General features: G+C 40.4%; 3 protein-coding genes and 1 non-coding gene across 4 annotated transcripts; 2 read left to right on the plus strand and 2 right to left on the minus strand.

Annotated features, from left to right (window-relative positions):
* Window positions 1–622: 622 nt before the first annotated feature.
* LOC126583751 (uncharacterized protein At5g39570-like) lies at window positions 623–3,567 on the minus strand. The gene is made up of 2 exons (XM_050248265.1): window positions 2,827–3,567; window positions 623–988 (listed from the first exon to the last, which is right to left on the minus strand). The coding sequence occupies exons 1-2, from the start codon at window positions 3,238–3,240 to the stop codon at window positions 917–919; spliced, it is 486 nt and encodes a 161-aa protein (XP_050104222.1). The 5' UTR covers window positions 3,241–3,567; the 3' UTR covers window positions 623–916.
* Window positions 3,568–3,687: 120 nt separating this feature from the next.
* LOC126583745 (pectinesterase 31-like) lies at window positions 3,688–15,099 on the plus strand. Its single transcript, XM_050248257.1, has 6 exons — window positions 3,688–4,072; window positions 4,160–4,264; window positions 12,911–12,988; window positions 13,141–13,328; window positions 13,842–14,015; window positions 14,658–15,099. Exons 1-6 carry the CDS (start codon window positions 3,830–3,832, stop codon window positions 14,818–14,820), a joined length of 951 nt encoding a protein of 316 aa, XP_050104214.1. The 5' UTR covers window positions 3,688–3,829; the 3' UTR covers window positions 14,821–15,099.
* Window positions 15,100–18,053: 2,954 nt separating this feature from the next.
* On the plus strand, window positions 18,054–20,094 carry LOC126583747 (uncharacterized). The gene is made up of 5 exons (XM_050248259.1): window positions 18,054–18,567; window positions 18,659–18,742; window positions 19,067–19,216; window positions 19,444–19,638; window positions 19,733–20,094. The coding sequence occupies exons 1-5, from the start codon at window positions 18,325–18,327 to the stop codon at window positions 19,856–19,858; spliced, it is 798 nt and encodes a 265-aa protein (XP_050104216.1). The 5' UTR covers window positions 18,054–18,324; the 3' UTR covers window positions 19,859–20,094.
* Window positions 19,906–19,978, minus strand: TRNAA-UGC (transfer RNA alanine (anticodon UGC)). Its single transcript has one exon. It is a non-coding gene; the product is annotated as a tRNA-Ala (tRNA).
* Window positions 20,095–20,216: the final 122 nt, after the last annotated feature.

The raw sequence follows: 20,216 nt of genomic DNA on the forward strand, positions 1-20,216 counted from the left end.
CTAACTTCATTTCTACTTAATTCAACGAAAAAGAAGAAATCTCATTAAATTATCATTTCCAAGAGTCAAACTAACTTCATTTCTACTTAGTTATACGAAAAAGAAATCTCATTAAATTATCATTTCCAAGAGTCAAATCTTAGATGATATTTGTTTGTTTCTAGTTGAGTTGGTTGGACTATACAAGAGTTGGGAACTTGAATGATCGAGCAAAGCTCTCCACTCCACCTCGAGCTGCCTTGTTAAAAATTTAAAGTGATTCATAAACTTTACGAGCTGAACATACTAATGCTAAAGCCTGATTTGTTTTTTAATGGAGCCGAACTAGCTTGGCTTGGTTCTTTCACAAGCCGAACTAGCTTGGCTTGGTTCCTTAACAAACCAAACTTCGACGAGCCGAACCCAATGCGAATTTAAACAGTTTTGAACCAGTTTACGTCCCTAATTGCATGGTTCACTTTTTAAATTAGTGGCAAATATTTATTCGATCGGTAATATTACTGAAACCATGTCTGAGCACACCGATAAAAGAACGACCAAACTTACAAAGAGTGTGACTCTTTCCCACGTATTTCCAAAATGGTTTCACTAAGATAGATAGAGAGTGCCCACTCTTTGTGAGTGTAGTTGAATGGACCCAAGTTTCTTTAAAGTGATGTGTTCGAACAATTTTGACACCATCTTTGCTCGAATCACTTAATTTGGCTTCGAAAACTTTGAGCGGAGGACGATCTATGTAAGTATTCTTCAAGGCAATAAAACAACAAAAAGTTGATTCCACTGCACCCAAGCGATTTGTATACGTACATTTTCATAGGGTGTCGAGACAAATTTGCAATCAAACTAAGCAGTGAACAATGCCATAAGATCAATTTAAGAAGGATGGCACAGGACATGAGTACCCGACGGATATTAGTTACTGAATTGCTTGGTCGCTAGTACAGCATCCCGGCCACCATGATGATCGACTGCCACCAGGAGACGTAGACTGCATGCATGCAACAGATAACAGCACAACGTTTAGATACAAACACCTAAAGAAACACTTTGCAAATTCTAACGTGCATGTATGGTTGGTTCACTCTCGTTAAAGTAACGTGATACGATAAATGAACACATAAAACATACATTCATGTCATAAGACAAACTTAATTCAAAATTTTAAAACATAATGCGTTTTTTCTCATTTACATCTGGCATGTTTGATGCATATGTTTTTAATACGTTTATTTCTTTCTGAAAATATGAGTATACCCCTTGGAATTCAATTTTCATTAACTAAAACCCCCATTTGTAAAATTTTCTAATAAAAACCCAATGACTAGGCTCCAACTAAGCAATATCCATAATTAAGTATGACCTGGCAAAATTGGTATTTTTGGATGTCTAAATTACCCCTAATATTATTGATTTTGGGTTTATTACTTGTTATCTACATTTATATGATATTATGTCATTCAATTAAATGTTTTGAAATGTTTATGCAGATTTGGAAAAGAAAATTTTGAGTGTCATGATTTCAATGCATATTAATAACAAAAATTACATGACATTAGAGTTTTGTTTCCTTATATGGTTGTTTTCACATTTATGTAAAAATGAGCATTTTTTTTCCTTTCAAATAATTGTAACAAGTAAATTAGCATTTATTCACAAATATACAAATGTTATTTTATTCAAAATTACCAATATTTTACATATATAAAATAACAATATAAGTTCCAGGTAAAATAATACATGCAAAATAATTTACCTATGTAATAAATAAATAAATATTGTTTGATTCAAAAGTTATTTAAGCTATTTGCATTCACATATATATAATAATATCAAAACGTGCCTAACATATGTAATAATACATGCAAAATAATTTACCTACAAAATAAATGAATGTTGATTGATTGCAAACAACACATAATAATAACAAATGTGCCTAGTATATGTAATAATACATGCAAAATAATTTACCTAAAAAATAAAAGGATGTTTTTAGCCAATTGATTCAAAGTTAATTAATTACCTATATTCTACTTAAAAATATAGGTAATTTATTTCACACAGATATAATAATAACAAAATGTGCCTAATGTATACATGCAAAATAATTTACCGACAATGATTGTCAAACAAATATAAGAAATGGAACAGATGATGGTGAGACAAGTATAAAGTGGATACTTTTGTAATTTACCTACTGAATAAATGAATGTTGATTGATTGCAAACAACACATAATAATAACAAATGTGCCTAGTATATGTAATAATACATGCAAAATTATTTACCTACAAAATCAAAGGATGTTTTTAGCCAATTGATTCAAAGTTAATTAATTACCTTTATTCTACTTAAAAATATAGGTAATTTATTTCACACAGATATAATAACAACAAAATGTGAATAATGTATACATGCAAAATAATTTACCTACAATGATTGTCAAACAAAAAAAAGAAATGGAACAGATGATGGTAAGGCAAGTATAAAGTAGATACTTTGTAATAATAAAGCACTTATTTGCTATAATTATGGGGGTAATTAAATTCATCAACATAATTAGAGTGTTGTGGCACAATTGTAAATATTTTAAAAATAATAGGTATTTATTTGTTTACATGGCAATTTATTTCAAATTTGGGTTTTATTTGAATGTTTAAAACGAGATGGGTTTTTGTCAAGGAAATAAGTGTTGCATGGGCTTATACCTAAAGAACCCTATTTCTTTTATCACGTGTAGATGGACTAGTAAACACATAAAACATACGTGCATGTCAACTAAACACATAATGTATGATTCCAAATAAAGAGAATAAGAGTGGTTTCTCACATATTTCTTGCGACCATAGCCTCCTTCCCCTGCAGGAGTACTCTCCTCGTCGTCAAAAGACCCGCTTTTCCGCCCTTCTCCATACCCCTTCTCTTTCCCACCACCCATATTCTGTTTCCCAATATTGTACTGGTCGCCCTCGTGCGACGGTCGGGCGTAGCTGCTGTACTCTTTTACGGCCTCCTCGTCGTATGCAGACGACTCCTTGCACGACGGGAACTCCGGCTCATTGCTATCATCGGAGGCCGACCCCGACGAGTGGCGGTAGCACGTCTTCTCCGTAGGTTGTAGAGGCCGGCCATACGTCAATCCCATGTCGTACCCGCCCTCGTACGGCGTCGGGTCATACTCGTCGAACATGTCAGCGCCGTCGTTGGTATCCTTCGTCGCGTAGTACGAGCGGTAACGCGTCATTTTTGTAATATCGAATTTTGATTAACTTTTCCTGATGATAAGAATACAAGTCTTAAATGTTGCTTAATGCTCTTTATATGGCGGTTGACAATTTCTCCTGCGAAAAATCGTGTCAAAAAGTGCAATCTCAAGGCTAAATTTACACTTTTTCGTTTCATTATTTACCATAAATTTTACAGTGGTCTGCATTATTTAGAGGGTTTTATTTAAATTTTGTCCATGTAATTGCAAATAGTAATGTTATTCACACTCGTTTTTACTTCTCATGTACCCTTATTAATCAGATTTGAAATTCGTATCGAAAACTTGTGAGTATTGGGCCACATGTACCTTTCTATGGGCTCTTTGGACTATGGCCTCAAATTTGGGCTTCTTCAAACAATAACCCGGCCCATTACAAGGCCTACATTACCAGATTCCAAGAACTAAACTTTAAACATTTTTTATCTGATCCTCTGTCACTGTCGGTCCGGCTGGCTGGACCGATACTCTGCTTTTAATCTTCGCCACCATCGATCCAATCGCCACTGCATGCAAAGACACAAACTTTAACAAATTCCCACTTCGGAGAGTTCCCAGATCGTGAGAAATGGCGGCCCTTGTTCTCAGGGTCGCGCAGGATGGCTCCGGCGACTTCCGGACGGTGCAGGAGGCCATCGACGCCGTTCCTCTCTGCAACACCCGTCGCACCGTGATTCGCGTCGCTTCCGGAATCTACCGGCAGCCAGTGTACGTGCCCAAGACGAAGAACCTCATCACGCTCGCGGGTCTGGCTCCGGAGCTCACTGTGCTCACCTGGAACAACACCGCCACCAAAATCGAGCACCACCAGGTGAGGTGGTACCCTTTTTTTATGCTACCCAGTAGGGTTTTCGACACGTGGATGAAGGGTTTTGCTGACGTTGTGGGTTTTTGCTAGGCTTCTCGGGTGATCGGAACTGGGACTTTCGGGTGTGGGAGTGCTATTGTGGAAGGAGAGGATTTTATTGCAGAGAACATCACTTTTGAGAACTCAGCTCCCGAGGTTAGCTTTGTTTCTGTTCTTGGTTTCGTTTCATTATTTAGTTACAGTTCAAAGTTTGCATCTTTTGATTGCATTTCTGTATATTGAGCATGGTGAAACTTGTAATCTGAAGTTGAAATTTTGAACCTGTTGGTTTGTTTTGTTTTGTTTTGGTTTTCTTCTGTGGAGTGTTATGAATGTTGGAGTTACTAGTTTCGTTGGATTAACCAGGTTTTTGACATCTTATTTGGGATTGAAGGAAAGGGGAAAAGGTTCCGGCGAGGATCCTTTTCCTGGGGATCAAGGATCCTGTGATTGTGTCTGTTCATCGTACATGGTGGCGGTCAGAAATCAACAACAACAACAACAACAACAACAAAGCCTTTTCCCACTAAGTGGGGTCGGCTATATGAATCCTAGAACGCCATTGCGCTCGGTTTTGTGTCATGCCCTCCGTTAGATCCAAGTACTCTAAGTCTTTTCTTAGAGTCTCTTCCAAAGTTTTCCTAAGTCTTCCTCTACCCCTTCGGCCCTGAACCTCTGTCTCGTAGTCACATCTTCGAACCGGAGCGTCAGTCGGCCTTCTTTGCACATGTCCAAATCACCAGAGCCGATTTTCTCTCATCTTTCCTACAATTTCGGCTACTCCTACTTTACCTCGGATATCCTCATTCCCAATCTTATCCTTTCTCGTGTGCCCACACATCCCACGAAGCATCCTCATCTCCGCTACACCCATTTTGTGTACGTGTTGATGCTTCACCACCCAACATTCTCTGCCATACAACATCGCTGGCCTTATTGCCGTCCTATAAAATTTTCCCTTGAGCTTCAGTGGCCTACGACGGTCACACAACACGCCGGATGCACTCTTTCCATCCAGCTCGTATTCTATGGTTGAGATCTCCATCTAATTCTCCGTTCTCTTGCAAGATAGATCCTAGGTAACGAAAACGGTCGCTTTTTGTGATCTTCGCTAGATTGCTCCGGTCATTAGTGTGGATAAGTATATAAATGGATAGAGATAGGAAAGCAAACACAAGATGTACGTGGTTCACCCAGATTGGCTACGCCCACGGAATAGAAGAGTTCTCATTAATTGTGAAGGGTTTACACAAGTACATAGGTTCAAGCTCTCCTTTAGTGAGTACGAGTGAATGATTTAGTACAAATGACATTAGGAAATATTGTGGGATAATGATCTCGTAATCACGAAACTTCTAAGTATCGGAGTGTGGTGTCGTCTTGACTTGCCTTATCTGTCTCATAGGTAGATGTGGCATCTTCTCTGGAAGTACTCTTCCTCCATCCAGGGGTGGTATCTTTAACTGGTGGAGATGCACAAGGTAATGTATCAATTTCACTTGAAGCTTACTTGTAGTTTCAGGCTTGGTCAAGCGCGATACAAACCATGTAGTAGGAGTCCCCCAAGTCGCCGAGCTAGGGGGTCTGCTGAAAGAGGTGACAGACAAGGTAAGCAATCAGAGCTCCGACTGATTGTTCACCTTCTCCCCATCTTGCAGCAGCATGAAGGATAAAGAGAAGAAAAATGAGAAGAGATGATATGAGATACTTTTGCTTTTGAAGAAGTAACTTTCCACAGGCTTATTCTTGAACTGAGCTGGAGGGTTTTCTGGTTTCCTCCAGAGTATAAGGCCGACTGAAGAATTTGAGGGTCAAAACAAGTCCATCAAATCTAGAGTACGTTCCACCCTGCTGATATGGGATACTTTTGCTTTTGACAGAGTAATGGATGTATCGGCACGTGTGCTGTTACGCTTGTCTCCACATGCTTCCTTGTATCCTTCGCACTTGCCCTATCTGTTCCTCAAGCAGATGCGGAATCTTCCCTGGAAACATAAGATGATGAAGATGAGTACTCGTGAGCAATGCCAGGTAAGTAATCAGGTAAGGGGTTCCAGGCAGTCAATTCCTGGCTGGAAGCTTGATTCCAAGTACTGACTGATTGCTCTCTTTCTCCTTGTCTTGCAGGTAAAAACAAGGCCAAAAGAAAAAACAGGGAAAAAGCATGATATGAGATACTCTTGCTTTTAACCCTGATGATATGAGATATTCTTGCTCTAGTATAGCTTGTTTGCAGAGGTATTATCGGGGGGAAAGAAAGCTGAATATTTCGAAAGGCTTCGTTGGGAGTGCCCTCTCAGATATGATGAAGGGTTGAGCATTTTTGCAGGTCTGCCTGTCCGTTGGGGATGGAGGTCGACATATATAGGAGTCTCCCTAACAACAAGTAGTAATGCTATTCCTTTACCCTGCTTGGTCATAGCACGGTAGTGGGAGCTGCCAGTTTCACATGTTTTAACTCTGTCAGAGCACTTTGAAAAAGTGGTCTGTGGTATCTGGCTCTCGAGATTCGGAGAACGATGCCTCTTCGATTTTTGAGAAAGCAATCATGCTGGGAGTCTGACTCTCGAGATTCGGAGAGCAGTGTCTCTTCGATTTTTGAGGAAGTAATCATGTTGGGAGTCTGGCTCTCGAGATTCGGAAGGCGGTGCCTCTTCGATTTTGGAGCAAGCAATCTTGTTGGGAGTGTTGTCTCGAATGTGAGTAAAGGTTGGACATGTTTGCTAGTCTACCTTGCCACGAAGCACAAAGGTTGACACACAGGGACTTTCCAATTATCCAGCAATGGTACTGTTCCTTTACCCTCTCTTCGATTTTGAGAAAGTAGTCATGTTGGGAGTCTGGCTCTCGAGATTCGGAAGACGGTGCCTCTTCGATTTTGGAGCAAGCAATCTTGTTGGGACTGTTTTCTCGAATGTGAGTAAAGGTTGGGCATGTTTGCTAGTCTACCTTGCCACGAAGCACAGAGGTTGACACACAGGGACTTTCCAATTATCCAGCAGTGGTACTGTTCCTTTACCCTTGTGGGTAATAATATGGTAGCTAGACCTTCAAAATTTATGTGTCTAAACTTTGTTAGTGCTGTTTCTTTGCTATTCTTTTACCTTTCTTGGTCAGAGCGATGTAGTGGGAGCTGCAAGCTTCACGTGCTCAACTTTGGCAGAGAACTTTGGCAAAGTGATCTGTGGTACCCATGAGTTATTGTTGCGTGTGGGAAGTGGGTGATTGAACAGTAAGATTCATGTGCTTTCTACTTCACCAGAAGTCTTCGACAAAATGCCCATAATTTCTGCAAAGCTGAGTGTGCGTGTGACAGGTGCTGACAAGGCTAGAAAAGTAGGTGCCTCTTCGATTTCTGAGATCGGCCCTCGTGGTCTCTGAGCAGCCCAGCTTTTGAGAAAGCGAGCGCCTCTTCGATTGATTCGGAGAACGGTGCCTCACCGATTTTTGAGAAAGCAATCATGCTGGGGGTCTGGCTCTCGAGATTCGGGGAGCAGTGTCTCTTCGATTTTTGAGAAAGTAATCATGTTGGGAGAGTGGCTCTTGAGATTCGGAGGGTGGTGCCTCTTCGATTTTGGAGCAAGCAATCTTGTTGGGAGTGTTTTCTCGAATGTGAGTAAAGGTTGGGCATGTTTGCTAGTCTACCTTGCCACGAAGCACAGAGGTTGACACACAGGGACTTTCCAATTATCCAGCAATGGTACTGTTCCTTTACCCGCTCTTCGATTTTTAAGAAAGTAGTCATGTTAGGAGTCTGGCTCTTTAGATTCGGAGGACGGTGCCTCTTCGATTTTGGAGCAAGCAATCTTATTGGGAGTGTTTTCTCGAATGTGAGTAAAGGTTGGGCATGTTTGCTAGTCTACCTTGCCACGAAGCACAGAGGTTGACATACATGGACTTTCCAATTATCCAGCAGTGGTACTGTTCCTTTACCCTTGTGGGTAATAATATGGTAGCTAGACCTTCAAAATTTATGGGTCTAAACTTTGTTAGTGCTGTTTCTTTGCTATTCTTTTACCCTTCTTGGTCAGAGCGATGTAGTGGGAGCTGCAAGCTTCACGTGCTCAACTTTGGCAGAGAACTTTGGCAAAGTTATCTGTGGTACCCATGAGCTATTGTTGCGTGTGGGAAGTGGGTGATTGAACAGTAAGATTCATGTGTTTTCTACTTCCCCAGAAGTCTTTGACAGAATGCCCATAATTTCCGCAAAGCTGAGTGTGCGTGTGACAGGTGCTGACAAGGCTGGAAAAGTAGGTGCCTCTTCGATTTCTGAGATCGGCCCTCGTGGTCTCTAGGGAGCCCAGCTTTTGAGAAAGCGAGCGCCTCTTCGATTTCTGAGATCGGCCTTCGTGGTCTTTGAGCAGCCCAACTTTTGAGAAAGCAAACGGCTCTTCGATTTCTGAGATCAACCCTCGTGATCTCTAAGCAGCCCAACTTTTGAGAAAGCAAACGCCTCTTCGATTTCTGAGCAGGCGCCTCTTTGATTTCTGAAGCTCCGTCGAGTGCAGATTTTTATAGAGGCTGGCATTAAGTTCCAAAGCACACTTGAATCTCCACCAGTAGAAGCTTCATTCTTGCACTTCTAATATCTTGATTTGTCCGACCTCTTCTCTCTTCAACACCTTTGAAAATGTCTGGCCCCTCCGACCGTCGTTTTGACTTGAACCTTGTTGAAGAGGCAGCCCCGCCTTCTCCAGACAACATATGGCGCCCATCCTTCGTCTCCCAAACTGGTCCTCTTACCGTTGGGGATTCCGTGATGAAGAATGATATGACCGCTGCGGTGGTGGCCAGGAACCTTCTCACTCCCAAAGATAACAGACTACTTTCCAAACGGTCTGATGAGTTAGCTGTTAAGGATTCGCTGGCTCTCAGTGTTCAGTGTGCAGGTTCTGTGTCTAATATGGCCCAACGCCTATTTGCTCGAACCCGCCAAGTTGAATCATTGGCGGCTGAAGTGATGAGTCTCAAACAGGAGATTAGAGGGCTCAAGCATGAGAATAAACAGTTGCACCGGCTCGCACATGACTATGCTACAAACATGAAGAGGAAGCTTGACCAGATGAAGGAAACTGATGGTCAGGTTTTACTTGATCATCAGAGATTTGTGGGTTTGTTCCAAAGGCATTTATTGCCTTCGTCTTCTGGGGCTGTACCGCGTAATGAAGCTCCAAATGATCAACCTCTGATGCCTCCTCCTCCTAGGGTTCTGTCCAGTACTGAGGCTCCAAATGATCCCCCTCCGGTGCCTTCTCTTTCTGGGGCTCTACCGACTGCTGAGACTTCTCCTAAGCAACCTTTGTGAAGGCTCCCTCTTGTGTGTTTATTTTGACTCATGTATATGTACATATTTGTAGCTTATCGGGGATATCAATAAATAAGTTTTCCTTCATTTCAACGTATTGTGTTAAATACACCAAAGCCTTCTTCGCTAAGTTCTTTGAATTTTCTTTTGTTGAAGCTTGTATGTTGAAGCTTTCTGAGTGGAGCATGTAGGTTGGGGTAGTGTTCCCTTAATTTCCCGAGTGAGGAAAACTTCTTGGTTGGAGACTTGGAAAATCCAAGTCACTGAGTGGGATCGGCTATATGAATCTTAGAACGCCATTGTGCTCGATCCTGTGTCATGTCCTTCGTTAGATCCAAGTACTCTAAGTCTTTTCTTAGAGTCTCTTCCAAAGTTTTCCTAGGTCTTCCTCTACCCCTTCGGCCCTGAACCTCTGTCCCATAGTCGCATCTTCTAATCGGAGCGTCAGTAGGCCTTCTTTGCACATGTCCAAACCACCGTAACCGATTTTCTCTCATCTTTCCTTCAATTTCGGCTACTCCTACTTTACCCCGGATATCCTCATTCCTAATCTTATCCTTTCTCGTGTGCCCACACATCCAACGAAGCATCCTCATCTCCGCTACACCCATTTTGTGTACGTGTTGATGTTTCACCGCCCAACATTCTGTGCCATACAGCATCGCCGGCCTTATTGCCGTCCTATAAAATTTTCCCTTGAGCTTCAGTGGCATACGGCGGTCACACAACACGCCGGATGCACTCTTCCACTTCATCCATCCAGCTTGTATTCTATGGTTGAGATCTCCATCTAATTCTCCGTTCTTTTGCAAGATAGATCCTAGGTAACGAAAACGGTCGCTCTTTGGTATTTCTTGATCTCCGATCCTCACCCCTAACTCGTTTTGGCCTCCATTTGCACTGAACTTGCACTCCATATATTCTGTCTTTGATCGGCTTAGGCGAAGACCTTTAGATTCCAACACTTCTCTCCAAAGGTTAAGCTTTGCATTTACCCCTTCCTGAGTTTCATCTATCAACACTATATCGTCTGCGAAAAGCATACACCAAGGAATATCATCTTGAATATGTCCTGTTAACTCATCCATTACCAACGCAAAAAGGTAAGGACTTAAGGATGAGCCTTGATGTAATCCTACAGTTATGGGAAAGCTTTCGGTTTGTCCTTCATGAGTTCTTACGGCAGTCTTTGCTCCTTTATACATATCCTTTATAGCTTGGATATATGCTACTCGTACTCCTTTCTTCTCTAAAATCCTCCAAAGAATGTCTCTTGGGACCCTATCATACGCTTTTTCCAAATCTATAAAGACCATGTGTAAATCCTTTTTCCCATCTCTATATCTTTCCATCAATCTTCGTAAGAGATAGATTGCCTCCATGGTTGAGCGCCCTGGCATGAACCCGAATTGGTTGTCCGAAACCCGTGTCTCTTGCCTCAATCTATGCTCAATGACTCTCTCCCAGAGCTTCATTGTATGACTCATTAGCTTAATACCCCTATAGTTCATGCAATTTTGTACGTCGCCCTTATTCTTGTAGATAGGCACCAAAGTGCTCGTTCGCCACTCATTTGGCATCTTCTTCGTTTTCAAAATCCTATTGAAAAGGTCAGTGAGCCATGTTATACCTGTCTCTCCCAAAACTTTCCACACTTCGATTGGTATATCGTCTGGGCCTATTGCTTTTCTATGCTTCATCTTCTTCAAAGCTACAACCACTTCTTCCTTCCGGATTCGACGATAAAAGGAGTAGTTTCTACACTCTTCTGAGTTACTCAACTCCCCTAAAGAAGCACTCCTTTCATGTCCTTCATTGAAAAGATTATGAAAATAACCTCTCCATCTGTCTTTAACCGCGTTCTCTGTAGCAAGAACCTTTCCATCCTCATCCTTGATGCACCTCACTTGGTTTAGGTCCCTTGTCTTCTTTTCCCTTGCTCTAGCTAGTTTATAGATATCCAACTCTCCTTCTTTGGTATCTAGTCGTTTATACATATCGTCGTAAGCCGCTAACTTAGCTTCTCTGACAGCTTTCTTCGCCTCTTGCTTCGCTTTTCTATACCTTTCACCATTTTCATCGGTCCTCTCCTTGTATAAGGCTTTACAACATTCCTTCTTAGCCTTCACCTTTGTTTGTACCTCCTCATTCCACCACCAAGATTCCTTTTGGTGTGGGGCAAAGCCCTTGGACTCTCCTAATACCTCTTTTGCTACTTTTCGGATACAACTAGCCATGGAATCCCACATTTGGCTAGCTTCCCCCTCTCTATCCCACACACATTGGGTGATTACCTTCTCTTTGAAAATGGCTTGTTTTTCTTCTTTTAGATTCCACCATCTAGTTCTTGGGCACTTCCAAGTCTTGTTCTTTTGTCTTACTCTTTTGATATGTACATCCATCACCAACAAGCGATGTTGATTAGCCACGCTCTCTCCTGGTATAACTTTGCAATCCTTACAAGTTATACGATCCCCTTTCCTCATTAGAAGAAAATCTATTTGTGTTTTTGACGACCCACTCTTGTAGGTAATCACATGTTCTTCTCTCTTCTTAAAGAAGGTGTTGGCTAAGAAGAGATCATATGCCATTGCAAAATCCAAGATAGCTTCCCCATCCTCGTTTCTCTCCCCAAAACCATGGCCACCATGAAAACCTCCATAGTTGCCTGTCTCCCTGCCCACGTGTCCATTTAAATCTCCTCCTATAAATAACTTCTCCGTCTGAGCAATTCCTTGCACCAAGTCTCCAAGATCTTCCCAAAATTTCTCCTTCGAACTCGTATCCAACCCTACTTGAGGTGCGTACGCACTAATCACATTGATAAGTTCTTGTCCTATTACAATCTTGATTGCCATGATTCTATCTCCTACCCTCTTGATATCTACAACATCTTGTACCAAGGTCTTGTCCACGATGATGCCAACACCGTTTCTCGTTCTATTTGTGCCCGAATACCAAAGTTTAAACCCTGAGTTTTCTAGATCCTTTGCCTTACTACCAACCCACTTAGTTTCTTGTAGGCACATAATCATTTTAAATTAATTTGTACGATGAACAGACATGATCACGGGATCTCCGGGATCCCCAGGAACGGATCCTTTTCCAAGGAAAGGATAATATGATTGGAAGACAAGGAGATTTTTCGGTTTTGTTTTGATTAGGGAAAACCGGGTTTGGAACGTTCAGCCAACGCAAAAATCTCGTTTTCTTTACTTTTGGTAATGGAGAGAAAATGTGAGCAATGAAGCTCTAAAATTCTCTCTTTCTCTAATTTTCTTAGTCGAAAATACACTTTAAGGGTTCTGAAAGCCAACATCTTTGTCATCAGAGAAGTTGGGGAATGTTTAAACTTTGTTGTTAGAGGTTCTTGGAAATGTACAAACTTATGTCTTTTATAGTAATACAAAGTCCTTCGAATTTTCCTTTCACTCTTTGAACTTCATTCACTCTGAACATTGTGTTTAACTTTTTACTCCCTCTGTTTTGTTCGGTAGGGATCAGGTCAAGCTGTGGCAATTAGAGTAACAGCTGATCGATGTGCCTTCTATAACTGCAGGTTCCTTGGATGGCAGGTATACCCATTGTCCCAATTAGTCAGTTATTTTCTTGAATTTCCTGTTGGGTACAAACTGTTACTGTTTTTACTGGGTAACCACGAGCTATTTGAGGATAAGTGAGAGCAGTTATCAGTCTAAGTGGAGGGTCCTTTCGACTTTTAATGCAGGATACCCTATACTTGCATTATGGAAAGCAGTATCTGAAAGATTGTTATGTTGAAGGAAGTGTGGACTTCATTTTCGGCAATAGCTCAGCGCTTCTGGAGCATTGTCATATCCACTGCAAGTCAGCAGGTTTCATAACTGCCCAGAGCAGGAAATCTTCCCAGGAGACAACAGGATACGTATTCTTAAGGTATGTTGGTTTGCTAACCTTTCGCCCATCTTGGTTGAAGTTGCTTGTGGCTTACATAAGCAATTGAATCCTTGAATTATTTGGAACCATGTTGAGTTGTCTCTTTTTTTGAAGAAGTAACTATCAACCAAAAATAGCTTAGGGAAAAAGAGACAATAATGATACTTATGCTATAATATTTTTTGCATGTGGTCCAATATTCTAGTGGATAGGGTTTTGGTTTCCACCCATGTGTCCCGGGTTTGAAACTCCCCTGTCTCCAGTTTCAAACCCTCCCTCTCCCCTTAATAATAATAATTTAAAAGAGAAAATTAATATTTGAATGAAATCTTGCATTGATACTCTCTTGACTCTTTAGACTTTCCGGTTTTCCTATGTCTTTCTAATACAAGTTAGAGTTCCATACTTTCTGATTGAAACTTGGTTGTGTTTTCTTATACTTCATTGATGAACGATTGATGATTTGTTTTCTTTTACGTCAAAAACCAACCCTGTTTTCTTGAATTGTTGCAGATGTGTAATAACTGGAAATGGTGGGACTTCATATGCATATCTAGGACGACCGTGGGGACCTTTTGGAAGAGTCGTTTTTGCATATACATTTATGGATGGATGCATCAGACATGTAGGATGGAATAATTGGGGTAAAACAGAGAATGAACGAAGTGCTTGCTTTTATGAATACAGGTATGCATACTTTAGTCTATCTGCATAGTACTTCTATTCTACAGTGCCTCCGTTCGGTGGAACGTTGTGTCTTATTAAACCAAACTATGGACATGGACTACAATAACTTCGGAGGAATGTGGTGTCTTATCAAACCTAACCAGTTTGTTTTTAGATGGTTCATGTGGGGTACCTAGAAGTAAAATTAAACAGAGCTGAGAACGGAAAGATGTTTACTTTAATTAATTGGGTTCATCGTGCCTTTCTTTTTCGGAAGAATATACCCTCTCAAGCTTGTGGCTTTGTTTACCTGCTCTTGCACGTAACAACTTCTTGAAGTAGTGATTGTTGTTTTGAAATTTAATTCGGAGGAACGTGGTGTCTTATCAAACCAAACTAGTTTGTTTTTAGATGGTTCATGTGGGGTACCTAAAAGTAAAATTAAACAGATCTGAGAAGGGAAAGATGTTTACTTTAATTGGGTTCATCATGCCTTTCTTTTTCGGTAGAATATACCCTCTCAAGCTTGTGGCTTTGTTCACCTCCTCTAGCGCGTAACAACTTCTTGAAGTAGTGATTGTTGTTTTGAAATTTGAAGTTTCTTTCGAGTTCGTGAGTAGAGGCAGAGTTTAACAAGCTTGCCTCGTTGAATGAAAATTGCAGGTGTTTTGGACCAGGTAGTTGCCCATCGAAACGGGTGACATGGGCTAGAGAACTGGTAGACGAGGAAGCAGACCAGTTCCTCCAGCATCGTTTCATCGACCCAGATCCAGGAAGGCCTTGGCTTGCTCAGAGAATGGCCCTAAGAATACCATATTCTGCTTAGGAGTTGAAACATGGGAAAGATTCCCGACAAAGCTAGTCGAGTATATTGAAATCATTTTACGACGGAATAAGATATGCACTATAGCTATTTCAACATGCCGGAGGCGTTACAAGGCCATTTTTAGCGTTTGAGCTTCGTACCCTGACCGATGTAATTGCTTGTTTCAAAGACTATGTTTTGATTTGGCTAGATTTATCCAGGATAATATTTATATGAGTAAATTGTAGCAATGGTTTCTTAATTTTAATCAAATTAGAGCAATGATCATTCAACTTAAAATTCATTACCATTGGTTCCTCAACTCATCAAAATGTGTAGCTATGATTATTTTCGTCAACTTCGTCAGAATTTTGTCAAAATGAGTTATGTTGGAATGATCATTGCTACAATTGGGGTCTTTCAACTTATTAAAACGTGTAGCTATGATATTTTTTGTCAACTTCGTCAGAATTTTGTCAAAATGAGTTATGTTGGAATGATCGTTTCTACAATTAGATCAAAGTTGAGGGATCATTGCTCCATTTAGGTTAAAATTGAGAGACTATTTCTCTAGTTGAATTAAAGTTGAGGGATCAATGGTAATGAATTTTTAGTTGAGGGACCATAGCTGCACGTCTTGATGAGTTGAGGGACCAATAGTAATAGATTTTTAATTGAGGGACCATTGCTCAAATTAAGTTAAAATTAAGATATCGTTGCTACAGTTTACTCTATTGATAAACTCGTTCCATTATTTGGTTTCACTTTCATCCTTGGCCTTCAACATGGATAGTTTATGTTATTACATGTCTGGTGATGATCATGGAAGAAAATATCGGTAATATCGGCGAAATATCGCCGATATTATTGGTTTTTCAGGTAATGGATATTTAAATAGGTATCCAAATGGTTTTCGGCAAAATATCGCGATATTATCGATAATATCGCGATATTTTGGAAATATCGCGATATTTTTTTAACCGTGCTACTCGGAGAAGAACGTCGGAGCTTCTACAGCTCCGGCCGACCACAAACAAGGGTTCTAGACCCCGATCTAGGTATCAAACAAAAGCACGAGACAAGAAGAGTGCGTTTATACCTTCCATTTGCCGTGAAACGACCCGTGGTGGTCGGAAAACCTCTCGACACCCACGGTCTCGCCGGAGATGGGTGCGCCTATTCCCGGGCTGATTCCGTGCTAAATCCTTGGTAAAAAGGACAGAATAACCTCAATAATCACATCCAAGCAACAAACCAACACGGAAAGAGAGGTTCGAGGCTTACCTAACCATAACCCATGAAGAACTCACCGGAGGTTCTTGGGGTTTCGTCGAGTTGAGCAGCGACGGGAGAGAGAGAAAGAGAGAGAGAGAGACGACGGCGTGTAGAAGGTGATGACGATGCCGTCGACGGAGTACCACGAAGGGTGTGCGTGGGTGCTCTCGGGTGTGGGTCAAAGGGTGAAAGAGTGAGGGTCTTCGAGAGAGGGAGAGTGAGTGCAGAGAAGAAAGAAGGAGAAAGAGGTCACGGGGTGGGGAGAGAGAGAGATACGTGAGGGTGCTAGGGTGCTGCCATGTGGTAGCTTGAGAGAATTTGGAAATCAAGATGAATGGTCCAAATTTGGTTAAGATAGGGGACTAAAACGATAATTTCATAATTATTTGGGGAACCACGAAAATATATAAAAATTTGGGGTTGGGTTGTTACAGTGTGTCTGTGTGTGTGTGTGTAGAAGTGGGGTGCACTTTGAAGTGTGTGTGTGTGTGTTATCCGAGAGAAGAAAAAAAAAATCCAAACCTGCTAAAAAAATATCCAGGCTATGTGTCAGTCTGTGTGTGTTATCTGAGAGAAAAAAAAATGCAATATATAAAGTGTAAAATATTGTACTAATTCATTATATATAATAATTGTGGTGTCTTTAAACTTTTTTCATTAATTACTACATATTTTTTACACTCACAATGTTTGCCAGCTCGCTATATAATCAATTTAAATCAGTTAAATCCATCATGCAATGCATTTCCTTCCAATTTTTTGTGATAAACTAATAGATAATTGACTAAATAAACATCTTGCAAAGTTTCAATTAAAATTTCCAAGTTTTTCTTACAATTTCCGTGGTTTCCATGTAATTTTTATCGATATCGATATTTTACCGATATTTCAATTGATATTTCCGTGTTTTCAGACTACCGATATTTCCGATATTACCGATATTTAATACCTTGATGATGATAAAAATCCTTTTCTGTTTGACCTCCAACCGATGTAAATCCAACGCTAAGACGATACTCAATTTATATTTTACAAAGCTGTTATAGAATTATAGTACTAAATAACTTTTTTAGAATGGCAATTACATCTTCTTCTTTTTTAATCTTAAACGACACCATTTAACAGTTCGTCATCAAAAACACATTTATTGCACGTCAAGATTAGGGGACATGTAATTCTTGTCCTAGGCCTAACCAGTCACCATCACCAATCACCAATCACCAATCACACCATCACATACATCCAATTGGAAAAAAATGTTAAATCTTTGAGCTTGATAACGTAAGCACCTTCCCATCCACTTCCATCAAATGCACTTCCCCAATTTGTACTTGGCTCCCACCCCACATGAACCACTCGAGACTTGAATCAATATTCTCTGCTTAGGGTTTTGGTATAAATAGTCACTCATTTGATATTTCAAATCTTTCACGTCCCTACTTCATGTGCAAAAGATTTGTCGTTGAAAATATTTCATCTCTAACCGCTTTTTCAATTTAGCAATCAAGCAAAGTGAGTGGCGTATTTTATTTTCTCACCTTCCTCATTAGTGAAATGGAAATGCTTGGAAATTCTTTGCGTACGGTGCTTGTTTTCTCGTATAGAATGAATTGTCAAAAATGCATCAATGATATGTCAATACGGTTTGTTGGCAACACTGATATGACAAAGCATTATTCATTACAAAAATGAGCGTTTGCGTGGGAGCTTGTTTTCTCTTATAGAACGAATTGTCATAAATGCATCAATAACATGTCAATACATTTTGTTGGCAACAATTATATGACAAAGCATTGTTCATTACAAAAACAAGTGTTTGCGTGGGGTGCTTGTTTTCTAATATAGGATGAATTGTCAGAAATACATCAATAACATGTTAATATGCTTTGTTGGAATCAATGATATAACAAAGCATTATTCATTAGAAAAACGGGCATCCGTCCCGTCCCATCTCACGGAATAGGGTTCTAGAATCCCGGCAAAACAGAAAACGTGCATAAAACCATGTTTGCATACGTATGGTAAGAGTCGAAAATGCGGACTTAGAGCACAATGCAGTTGCTGCAGGAATAACGCGTGGAGCTGAAATTTCTGACTTAGAACAAACAGTGGCACATGGGAAGGAAGTGTGATTGAAGATGTTGCAACTTCTTTTCCCTTGCCTTGTTCAATAAACAAAATGTCCACCTGCTAACCTTGTAGAAAAATGCGATATTAAAATTAAGCTCAAGTGTAAAATGGTCAAGGAAAATGGGTGAGTTTGCTGCTGCTGCTGCTGGTCTTTTTTCTGTAGGGCACTGCCAACCCTTGTTCTGTCCTGGTAGCGGAATGTGTTTCGGGCCGGAAAATGTAGTGTGTAAGCCGATCAGGAAGCAGGAGAGGATTTGCCGTGCTAAAGCGGTGTTAAAATCGAAGAAAACGATGCAGCAGAGGGAGCCTTTAAACTTTTACTTTAGATATACATTTGATGCTCCTCTCAATGAGTCCCCTGCAGTACTATATTCATCTCTCTCTCTCTCTCTCTCTCTCTCTCTTAAACAAAAGAACAATCCCTCACAGAAGCAAGCTCTTTCATAACTTGCAGGCTTCATTTGATCAATACTTGGAAGATGAACACAGGGTTTTTAAAGCGATTTTTCCGGACACAGCGAAAACCCAAACAAAAGAGGTGCCTAATGTTCATTTTCTTGTGCTAAATATTAGTATAATCTATATCCTAAATTTCTATGCAAATTTGAACTTCTTCTCAGTTCTTTGTCATCCTTTATCAGTTGGGTGAAAGTTAATTAATGACAAAATCACGAGAAGGAAAATTTTGTCTTGTAACCGGTTGTGTGTCCCCTTAGAATGCTACGCAGTCATGTAAAGAGAGAGATATACATGCGTGAAAGAGAGATACACAAGGAAATATCTGACAAGGATAGCTCGATTTTCCCCCGGGAGAAGGGAGGCTTCCCAGTTAACTAGTTTAAGAATGAATGTGTTTTTGCAGGAAGAGTGGAGAATTCACATGCCGGCCATGCAAGTCTTGTTCCTGTCTGTCTACCTTGCATTATATGTAAAGTTGAGATGCAAATCCATGGGGAAAGACTACCCTCCTCATGTTCCTCACCACATCTCCAAGATTCTTGAGCTTGACGTTGTAAGCACACCATAATCCATAATGCGCACAGGCAAACACACACAATCCTCCTTGTAGCCGAGATCCCGCTCAACTGTAGATGGAATGGATACAAATTATTGTTGTTATCCACTACTGATATATCGACAATAATACAACTGTTAATATGTAAGGATCCCTCTCAGCTACAATGGAGCGGGAGCGGGATCCCATTTAATACGGTGACATTTATTTTTTCTTTTGTGTAGACTAGATGGGAAATCCGAGGCATTGCTGGGTATGATCCAAGTGACATCAACCTTAGCGTCAAAGGAACCATATTTTCAGATAGACAAGGAACACAAAGCTGGCTCAGAAACATATTCGACATAAACTTAAGCTTCATCGTACCACCTCTCCTCGCTTGGGTCTCAGACAATACCATGCAAAGCATTACAGAATCGGTGAGTTCTTCAAAACCCCGCCATGATATGTGTTTGATGAACTTTAAAGGGCAAGTACATATAGTAACCGAATCAATGTTTTCAACTGAAATAGCTCGTGAAGACGGTGATGGCCGATCTGAAGTCGAATGCAATGTTGCTAGCAGTAGCAGATTATGAGAAGTTCAAAAAAGAGAAGCTCAAAACTGCAGTAAATTCTAAGAAATTAAGGGGCAGCTAAAAGAGAAGGGAGAATTTGCTTATAAAAATAACAAAAATTAAAAAAAATGGAGATGCAGGGGATCGAACCCTGTACCTCCCGCATGCAAAGCGGGCGCTCTACCATTTGAGCTACATCCCCTGTTACAACTTTCTTTCTATTGTATTGTGAAAACTCATATAATAAATGTATCACACACAGAGATATCCTAAACTACTATTCCGATGAGAAATATTAAAGACTTTTTAGCTACAAAACTTCATGAAATTGTCATAATTTATCACTTTGGTTTTTGAGATTTAACATCAATGTAAGTGGTTTATGACATTGTCCATTATCAATCTTTTTAGTCATTTTGTGAAAAAATCTATGTTAAATT

The sequence above is a fragment of the Malus sylvestris genome, chromosome 9, assembly GCF_916048215.2.
Source record: "Malus sylvestris chromosome 9, drMalSylv7.2, whole genome shotgun sequence".
NCBI classification, from domain to species: Eukaryota; Viridiplantae; Streptophyta; class Magnoliopsida; order Rosales; family Rosaceae; genus Malus; species Malus sylvestris.

Coding starts and splice junctions, on each gene's coding strand:
- LOC126583751 (XM_050248265.1), bottom strand. CDS start 3,240: ATGACGCGTTACCGCTCGTACTACGCGACGAAGGATACCAACGACGGC. Junction 989..2,826: donor GCTATGGTCGCAAGAAATAT/GTGAGAAACCAC, acceptor GCATGCATGCAG/TCTACGTCTCCTGGTGGCAG.
- LOC126583745 (XM_050248257.1), top strand. CDS start 3,830: ATGGCGGCCCTTGTTCTCAGGGTCGCGCAGGATGGCTCCGGCGACTTC. Junction 4,265..12,910: donor TTGAGAACTCAGCTCCCGAG/GTTAGCTTTGTT, acceptor TTTGTTCGGTAG/GGATCAGGTCAAGCTGTGGC. Junction 12,989..13,140: donor GCAGGTTCCTTGGATGGCAG/GTATACCCATTG, acceptor CTTTTAATGCAG/GATACCCTATACTTGCATTA.
- LOC126583747 (XM_050248259.1), top strand. CDS start 18,325: ATGGGTGAGTTTGCTGCTGCTGCTGCTGGTCTTTTTTCTGTAGGGCAC. Junction 18,568..18,658: donor CTCTCAATGAGTCCCCTGCA/GTACTATATTCA, acceptor CATAACTTGCAG/GCTTCATTTGATCAATACTT. Junction 18,743..19,066: donor CGAAAACCCAAACAAAAGAG/GTGCCTAATGTT, acceptor GTGTTTTTGCAG/GAAGAGTGGAGAATTCACAT.